Here is a 10,212-nt window from a genome sequence, read left to right as displayed (position 1 = left end):
GACAAAATTGCAATTTTTAAAATTTCTGTTGGAGCATTCTAAATTGGTATGAGAAATTTGGATCGGCTGACGCAATTTTATGCATTCTCTCTCATATAACAGTTCCTACGAAAATTGCGTTTTTATGTAGTAATATACCTGTTGTTATTATTTCATGATGAAAATTAGTTCATAATACCAAATTGACCTAGACCCTATATATTTTTATAATTTTTTATTAGAATTATTATATTTTCCTTTCAAATTATCTTTTATCGATCAATGAACATAAAGTGGCCAATAATCTGGAAAATATTATTTATGTACTCTCCTCCGGTTTTTCTCGTTGAACCTTTTTTTAATTATCCTCACGTGAAATTGCTATTAATTGAACAGACCTAAAACTGGTGATGAATAATGGACAACATATATAGCTCTATGAAGTCTCCAAAACTCTTATGGAAGACTTAAACTCTATAATGAAACTTTTTATTTGTTTCAATTCTTTTCTTATTTGTACTTTTTTGCCACAAGACTGCATGCAACAATAATAACACATTAATATACTTTTCAGCTTGGTGAAATAATATTGCATACTTTAACAAACACAGAGTTGTTCAGCAAATTCACATCTGGAAAAATTTTGTCACACACACATGCACTAATTTACACCGCATATTACAATTGCTGATAATTGAAATTATTTTTGCGCAAATATTGAATATTTATTAAATTCGATGTTGTTTTATTTTTTTTATTAATCACAATGGATTTAATACCACAACAACAAACAATAGAACGTTTACAAGAGATTTTCGAGAAATTTTTACACAAGGAGTTTTCCAGCAATAACAGCAATGTTTACTTCGAAAAGCTTATAACCAAATTGTCGGATAAAGGCAAGTTCATTTTATGGAAATATGCTTATATCCTGGGATTAATAACATTTTGCATTTCCAGAAAATTATTGTATATTACAACATTCTTTTGTCTCAGAATGGGTGGATAAATGCCTCGTGTTACTGGAGGATGATTATGAAAATGTTCATCCTAAAGTGATAGCCTTTATGTTAAACATTTGTAGTATAATGTTACAAAATGAATGGCTTATTATAACGATGAGAGAGAAAAGAGTAACTGATAGGTAAGAAGATATCCGAGTATTTTTGAAAGAAAATCTAAGCATAAGAATGTCTGCTGGTTTTACGTTCATGGCAAGGAGCATATTGAAATTGTTGTAGATGCTGCTTTAAGCGCATTGAGCTGTTTTCTAGAACAAGCTCCCAAAGCGAAAATCTCCATCAGTCATAATTCCCAGACTATGTTACTGGGAACAATTCTAACGCATTTAAGTGATGTTAGTTGTTAACGAGCTGCAATATGAAAAGTCTTTAATTGCTAAATATGTGAAATTAGCAAAAAACGTGGATAGTTTTTATTTTCCAAATATGTTTCTAGCCGAGATAGCTGTCTGTGGTTCTTTAGTCATTCGATCGTTACCCGTTGCTGGGCAGTATATGGTAGCAAGACAAAATTTGGCCAAATTAAATCTTCAACAGACAAATGGGAGAACATATAGACTCCTTACAGCTCATATCTATAAACTTTTCTATATTGAAAAAATAATTCCACTACAATTTTTTACACAAAAAAGGAGCGAGGGGGAGCGATTGTTTAATAATTTTTTCATATACGAATCTATTTTTTTAAGCAATTAGACGAAAAACATTGTTATAATAAGGATTACAAACTACCTTTTAGGTTATTCGCCTTACTTGCCATGCATAACGAACGCTTCACTCCTTCCATTAAATTAGGTTATATACGGATTTTAACCTCTATATCCCATATAAGCTTGGGCTTTGCGTACATACGTTTGCAGAAATCTTGGCTTTATTTGATTAAACTTTGCAATTGTGATCACACTCTTTACGTGGTACGTGATGCGCGAAAACTTTTATGTGAATTGCTTTACAAGTTCTTGGTTAAGGCAAAAGATGAAAATGTTGTCTTAGAGATGTTAGATGAAATTATTAAGCCGCTGCATGATAATGTTTATCAAGAAGGCTCGGATCGTATTATGATTAATGTTGATGATTCGGAGACACAACATAAAGTCTCATCCACATTAGATTTATTGTCCTACATCTTCGAACAAACGCTGGAAATGGAAGAGAAAACTAATTTGGCTCGTCTATGCCAAAGGCATCATAATATAGAATTAGCCGTTTGGAAATTGGTGGAAATGACTCAGGATCCCGGTTTTCTTCAAAAGATTTTACACACTGTAACCAGCTATAATTTTGCCATGTTAGTGCAGGATCAATGGCAGCCTGGTCGCGGTTGTATAGAATCGGAAAAGTTTTCACGTTTTGGAGTCAACTTTCTAAATGGCATGAAATTCTGTATATCCCGGCAAAAATTATTAAATTTCGTTAAATTGGTTGAAGTAAATCACAAGCTGTGGAAAAAGTTGGCTTCCAGGGCTCCGACAGAAATACAAATCGAACATGAGCGAGTACGTTTCGAAAATCTGTTAATAACATTTTATTTAATGCCGTTGCTATTCATATTGCGTAAGCGTTTATTCTACGACGCGGAATTATTTGAAGATTATTTGATACGGCTATTCAAAGTTAATTGTGAGCATACCTTACGTATATGCTATGCCTTTCGAGATCTTATCTACACATCTGGGGAATCATCTTTGAGCATGGTAGCTGATATGGCTTATAAATCCATACATGGTATATTATGTATGGAAAATATGTTGGAACGTGAGCAAGCTGTATTAGTATTTCAGGCTATGATTTATGCTTTAAAAGAATTTGTCGATAATTCACAAGCGATACAATCGGGTGAAATGGGTGTATGTTTAAAATTGTGGTTGAGCACGGAATACGGAATAGCCATTCCACATGTCCTCTATGCGACTCTAATCGGCTTACAAACTCTTATAAAAAGATATCGCATTAATTGGAACGAATCCATCGATACGACATGTATTGTGAATATAGTGGCTTCTGTTTTGGAAAATCCCAATCTTACGGATAATGTAAGGGAAAGCTGAATTAAATTAGAATAATCCTTCATTTGCTTTTATTCATTCAAAGCATTTTTCCCAATAGTTAGCTGTACAAGCTTTGAAATTGATACAATTGTCTATAGAATATTTCCTCTCACCAAATATGGCTTTGTTGCTCGATAATCTACAGGGATCCGGTTTATTATGTCTGGGGCCTATAATAGTGAAACGTTTGCACGATTTGTCTTGGGAAGTAAGAGATAGTGCCTTGGAACTAACTACATCGATTGCAGATATATCAAGATGCAGTAAGTGATTCTTCTCCTTATTTTTAAAAAGTTTGAATAACCTCTTTCATCTTCTTCTCAGAATTCCCGGCCTTTCAACAGTTTTTACATGACTTTAAATTGTGCTCGATAGTCTCTGATATGCTCCGCAACGATAGTGAAACGTATGTCAGAGCTTCGGCTTTAAAATGCTTGTCCAAGATGGTTGTGATTAACGTAATATGGGAGAATAATTTAAATGGCCACGAATTAATAGTAAGTTTTGATTTATGTAAGACATAATTTTTTCAACTAACTAATTTAATCCATAGGATTATTTATTCTTTATTTTATCGAACGAAAGTGAAGGTTTAGTGCGCAAGGAATCTGTTAAAGTATTGACTGTTTTATATGAACACCACAAGGTTCCATCCAAATATTTAAATCCTTTGTACTCAGTTATTTGTTATTGTATATTAAGCGATTTGGATTGGGAAGTAAAGGTAGAAGCTTTACATTTCTGGGAATTGGAATTTCAAGAACAATTCACTAATCAAGGTATGATTGATGGCACTTTCCCAACTGTTACTTTTTCTAAAGATAACAAGAAAATTGTCACTTTAAATGAGAAAGAAATCAATCTAAGAATAATGAAAGTATTTCAAGAGCTTTCACAGCGTGGTTGTTTGGGTGTGATTTTAAAATGCTTAAAGGAAGAATATGAGAAGGAAGTATTAAAAGCAGCCATAAATATGGTCCATCGCTTATTTGAGCAATTAAAAAATTACGACTATGAATCTATAATAGATGATATGGATAAAAACGGTCAACAAAACTCAAATGAATACAAGTCTGCAGTTGTAAGTGAATCAATCCCACCACTTACTTTGGATATTGAAACAAGTGTTCTTAATAACCAACAATCAGAGGAAATAATTGAGGCAATTTTATTTTCTCAGGATATTAATCTATTGGCTGCTTCTTATGAAAAGCAATTGCAATTGAAGAATGGCGATCTTCCTAACATACCACACTCGTCAATAGATGAACATCTGTATAAGAACTATACAGACATAGGTCCTAAACAGTTCATCGATTCTATCAAACAAATGGACTTAAATCAGATGATAAAGAGCCATCAAAATTGGTTTACAGAAATGGAAAGTTTTTCATCACTACTGGACGATATCCTTGTTGTTATTCGACAAGAGAATGAAGCGATATTTGCTGATTGCTATTAAAATTTGAGATTGTACAAAAAACTTGTGTTTATATATTTATTTTAAAGTAAAAATAAGTGGCTGTTCTAAGAAAATATCCGAAAATATTGTCAGCGTACATTTTCAATTAAATGTTTAAAACAGGGATGCCAACCAGTTCAATATTCTGCAAATGGAGTTCCTAACAATAACGACTAATCCATTATACAAAACAAAACACATTATTTAGAGTATCTCAAATTTTAGGGACGATTTGAATTCAATAGAAAGCCAATTATTTTTTAAATGTAACTTTTTTAATAAACCATAATGTATATAGAATAGAGTAATGTGTGGAATAGCATATCGGGCAAATGGCTTTTACAGCTTTGCTAGCTCTTTTATCGAAATTATGATCCCCGAAACATGAAAATACACAACCAGGGAATGTCTCATTCAGTAATTGAATGATTTCACGGGAGTTATGGCATGTGAAACTGTTTGTTAAAACCACATGTAGCTCACATCAATATGATTCAATTTGGACAAAAGGAGCTTGGTTATCATAACGCTGTATCAAGCATCAGTAACAGCCATTGCTTAACCAGCCTCAGTTTCAAAGAAGCACAACGAAACTGTTATTATTTTTGTTTAAAAATGAAAATTCATTGCTCGCATATGCTTCATTTTTATTAACTCCGAACTGTCAAGCTGTGACGAACGGAGTAAGGTTATCAGCAAACTATGCTAGCGAAACTGCCTTCGAAAAATCATTATGAAAATGCTATAAAAATTGTTATAATAGACATCATAAATTTGTTTATATAAATATGTAAAAGTAAAGAGTAAACTTTCATTTCTAGCGGAAAATACAAGAGTAAAGCACTCATTTATATTTTTGCAAAAATCTGCATCCACGCAAAATTCTACACAATGTATATATTACTACATCAACATACGATTGTGCCTATAAAGAATCTGTAAGGAAGGCACTGCATCCTTTATTTACTTGTATACTTATATTTCTACGTACATCAGTTTATTTTGGATATATATATATTTACGAACGTTGTGAATTTTAAACACAAAATCTTAAGGGCTTCAGATTGATAGTAACAATAAAGCAGACAACAGAGAAAAAAGATAATGCAGAACTAATTTACATTTCGAAAATTTCAAATGTTTATTTTACTTCAACTGTTTGGAAGTAAATAATTTTTCCCGCAATTTAGTCTATTTTCAATATACAGCTGTTTTCTCTTAATAAATAACCAATAATAACAGGAAGCGTCATCAATTTTTTTTACGTCGGTTTTGACAATTCTTACACAGCGTCCCTTGCACCTCTTGTGTATATACATAGCTAAAATTTGGAAATGCAAAAATGAAACCTAGCTAACACCATACATAATTAGAGCCATAAACTGGCAGTTGTGTTTAGCTCTTTGTTCTGCATCAATTTAAGATTATTCGAAAAGTAGATAGAATCCCAAATATGCAAAATTATAAATATCTTGTGAAAATAAAATAAAATAAGAAAGGAAAACAAGAGAATGTTTTCAGACATTTCGTTCATATAGGAATGAATGACAACGCCCCTATTTATGAAAATTTCGTTGCGCAAACTTTGTAACGCCTTATTCAAACGTCCATAAAAGTATCGAATATCGTTTTTTCTGGTAAGTTGTATAGGCCAAAAGGGACTGTTGAACAGGTGACACCTTCTCAGCATTGTCATACGCACGATTTCGTAATATTACCGAAATTCTTATAAAAAAATTAAACGTGAACTCTACTATGAGTTCTGCTCAGCGAACTTAACTTTTAGTTGTTTCAATTCTGTTGCGTTTCACTTACTTAAAAAATTCACTCTGGATATTTAAAAATTTTTCTCGACTTGTATGAAAGTCAGACGCTCCACCAACTTTATATTTTGCGGGAAAAGTGATTGAAATTTTTCGTAAACATTTATATTTCTAAACAAAGTCGTTAACGCAATGAAGTATAAAAACTAGTCAGTGTTGTTTCCGCCGTTATGAATGCTTTCAAAAGTAGAGGCTTCTCGACATGACTCTTCTTCGCAACATAACGATACGCGGTTATTTTCCTAACGCAGCAGGCAGCTGAGCTCAGTGCACTAATGAGTGTATATAAAACCTTGTTTATATTGACACTTACTGGCGAGGCTAATTGGCATGCAACTTCAAAGACAACTTCCATTCGCAATTTATTTCAGACTAATGGAATAAATTATTAATATTGTAAAACATATCATAAACTTTTTGCGAAAGCAGACGGAAAGAAAATACACGTCGAAATTATGTTAAATTGAAAAAATTGGTTTAAATAATCATTCATAATCGCACGTAGCTAGAGAACGTGTGAAAAGTTAAGGTGGGTGCTCAACACTTTTTGAACATGTGCAGAAATTTATCTTAAACATTTTGTATTTGCAGATGGGAGATAATTCTGCGATGGAAACTGAATGGCAGCAACTCCTGCCTCATCTACGGCATCGTTATTGCTGTAAAATGTTTGGCTCCTTAGTAATAACTCTCAGCAATCGTAGCTGAGCAGTAGGTCTTTATTGCTGTACATCTTCATTAGCAGCTTCCGCAAACAATCAAAACCAATCTTATTATTGTAGAGGAACCAACTATAACATTATTATAGCGAAATATTACTTCGGAACGTCTCCTTGCAAGTTCCAGGTAATTTTTTTCTTTAGTGTCCATCTCATTAAGATAAACTTTTGAATATAGAAAATTTTAAAGACCATATTATTCGTATGTAATTTTATTTTTAATTTAAAAATCGTCTTATTTGCTACAATAAGTAATTGAAGCATTTTTATCTAATTATTTCTTGGCGTATGTATGTAAGATTGCAGTGAAGAGCGAATTAAGAGCGCACTTTATAAGTAGTAGACCAATTGTCACTGATCTGTTCGCTAATTGGATTAAATAAAGATATATAATATATTATGTTGGAAAGAGGTGGAGAAGAGAGTTAGAAAAAGAAGGGATACGTGGAGTTTTGCAACACATAAATATAAATTACTTCCGGACGATAAACGTTTTACTTTCACAGCAACAATAGATTTTTTACATCTTTTTCAAGCGTAGATTTGGATGCGCTGAGAACCACTAGTTCACGATCGCCGTGCAAAATCTGTCATTAATCTTGTAAACCGTTGGTTCGGTAAGACTTATGAGAAACAACACTCACACAGGAAATATAATACCTGGGCACTGACCCTGAACCTAAAAATGGTTAACAATAGTTTTCTAAGACTAACCCTGTAAATTTGAATATTTGTGGAATACATTTGTTGCGAAGATTTTTTATTACAATTACATAATGTCATATAAATATTTCTCTGTTCAATTTAAGCATTCGTTATCAACGATAGTAACATACGCGTTCTATAATACATAGAAATAACAAAATTAGAAAGGTCGCATGCTTAAGAAAACGATGAAAACGGTTGCAAGATTAGTTATTAATTGCTATTTCGTTTGATCTTGTAATTGAATTGAAATGTTTCAGAGGATTTAATATTTTTTAAACGACGGGTAAAGTAATGAGTCCCGTTACTGATGTCTTCTTTCCGTATGCTGTTTTGACGTGTTGATTCCGCAGCTTAATGACTCGGTGTCTTCGATTCTCGAGGAATCTTGTTGCTCCTGCCCCACAACAGTTAACGCTGGCTCCTGTGTCCAGAAGAGCGGTTACTTCGGTGTTGTCGACCTTGGTCCGAGCAAACATCCTGTCATCGTGCTCTAGGGAAACAATCGCTGAGATCTCCTTTCGTTGAAACCTCCTGTATGCCTTCCTCCTTTGGCGTAAGATCAGAATTTTCCTATGTTTTCTAGTGAGCGCTCGTCTTCTATAAATTTCCGCGCTGAATATTTCATGTCGCTAAGCTTCTGTACGCGGTGATGTCTTGACCCGTTGTTGGTGTTGCTTTTGCGTCTGTTGATGCTCGCTTTAATATTGTCACTGCTGTTGTTGTTGTAGTTTTTGTTGTTGTTGTTGATGATGATGCTGTTGTGCTCCTGGCATACCGCACACATAGCATACCGTCAGATGGAACGGTGATTGGCAGAAGGCAATGCTCTGCGCTGTCCTCACTGCGATCGCTGGTGCTGGTGTGGCCGTATGTTGCTGTGGTGTTACTATTGCTGCTGTTGCCTCTTGCTTTGGCTGTCCTGCACGTGGCGTTGTTGGTTGCAGATGATGCCGCTCGTGTCGGATGCTTATTTGTGTTGCATGTGTTGACCCATCTTTTGTCGTATTTAATAGCCCCGTCGATTCCGCGTTGCCTGTCGCTGCTTTGACTATGCCGCGGCACTAGAGCTTCAACTGCCTCGCGGTGAACTCCGTCACTCCTTTCACCTTCTTGACCGATCTCACTTATATGTTTTGGCCTGCTTCTGCTCTCTTTCAACAGTTCTTCTGCCCTTTTACATTCTGCCTTGAAGTCGCCAACGCTTTCTACCTTGGTGGCAAAGATAAGTGTCGCCAGACTGGGCTTAACATTTGACTTCATTATTTTTATCATCTCCGATTCAGGGATCTTTCTGCGTAAGCGGAATGTTAGGTCGTGTATTTCCGCGTAGTAATCCTCGAAACTCTCCGCGTGCTGCTGCTTTCGCTCCATGATCTCTCTTATCAATTCGTAATCCGAATCTGCGGTCTTGAATTGATTGAGGACCTCGGCTTTCAGCGCAAAATATTCGAACGTGACGTCTCCTTCCCGATCTTCCAGCAGCTGCCAATACCATTTGCTGGCTTGACCGGTCACTAGACAGTGAAACTCGGCAAATAACTCCTCATAGCTTATCTGTTGCTGCTGTCTGAGCCGTTGCGCTCGGAACACAAAGCTCTCGACCTTGAGACCCTTACCGGAGCCGTCGAATTTAACGTGCCAGCGATTGAGATCTATGTTTCGCCTCCTGGCGTTTTCATCACTGGTCCGCTGTTGGCCTGCCTGCTGATCGTGCTGGTGCCTGCCGCTAAGAAGCGCTACTGTCTGGAATGGTATTTGCTGTTGGGGTGTTGAACACGTTGCTGCCATTAGAAAATTTTGCGTCCCTTCGCTGTCTCGTAGTTGGGTTCGCTGCGCTGCTGCGGACTTCTCTTGCTTTAGATTGCCAATTTCTTGCATACAGCTTAGGAGCATTTTGTGCTGCTGCTTCAGCATGCTTGCTAGTTCTAGATCAGGGCTAGCTGTCCCTCCTGCTGGGCCTGGCTGGCGGTGACCGCTGCAACTATTATCTGCGATGTTGCCACTGGCGTTGTGAGCGATGTTTGGCGTTTCGTCGTCTGACATTTTAAAAAGATGGGTCAGTTTTCTGCTGAGGCTGTCAAAAAGTGATGCTGCACTGCTATCTGCAGGATACTCTGCTGTGGTGTAGCTCCCTCCGAGCTGAAATCGCTGGAATACTGGATCCAACCGTGTCGCCAGGGACTCGTCTACCGTTTTCGAAGCGTGGGCTGGATTGAACCTTGGGTTCATACCAGGTTAGACCCCCCGGATTGCTTCGTTTTTCAGCCCTACTGCTCTCGTGAAACAGGTAAAACCGAAAATCTCTGAACAAACTTCCCAAAAACGATACCCTAGAACTGAAAGGACTAGGCAAAAATTTCGGAAAAAAAAAACATCGACCAATCTACCCCTTTTCTTAACTCAACAAACCGATTACGTAGTCGTAACTTACTGTACTCGACAAAAGAAACA

General features: G+C 35.9%; 1 protein-coding gene across 1 annotated transcript; it reads left to right on the top strand.

The window, feature by feature from the left end:
- The first annotated feature begins 745 nt into the window (after positions 1-745).
- On the top strand, positions 746-5,159 carry LOC119642891. The gene is made up of 6 exons (XM_038042189.1): positions 746-878; positions 940-1,123; positions 1,741-3,034; positions 3,108-3,312; positions 3,374-3,546; positions 3,603-5,159. Exons 1-6 carry the CDS (start codon positions 746-748, stop codon positions 4,509-4,511), a joined length of 2,898 nt encoding a protein of 965 aa, XP_037898117.1. The 3' UTR covers positions 4,512-5,159.
- The last annotated feature ends 5,053 nt before the right edge of the window (positions 5,160-10,212 follow it).

The sequence above is a fragment of the Glossina fuscipes genome, unplaced genomic scaffold (assembly GCF_014805625.2).
Source record: "Glossina fuscipes isolate IAEA_lab_2018 unplaced genomic scaffold, Yale_Gfus_2 273, whole genome shotgun sequence".
NCBI lineage: Eukaryota > Metazoa > Arthropoda > Insecta > Diptera > Glossinidae > Glossina > Glossina fuscipes.
Note: the sequence above shows the minus strand (reverse complement) of the source record. Positions and strands in the feature narration are given on the sequence as shown.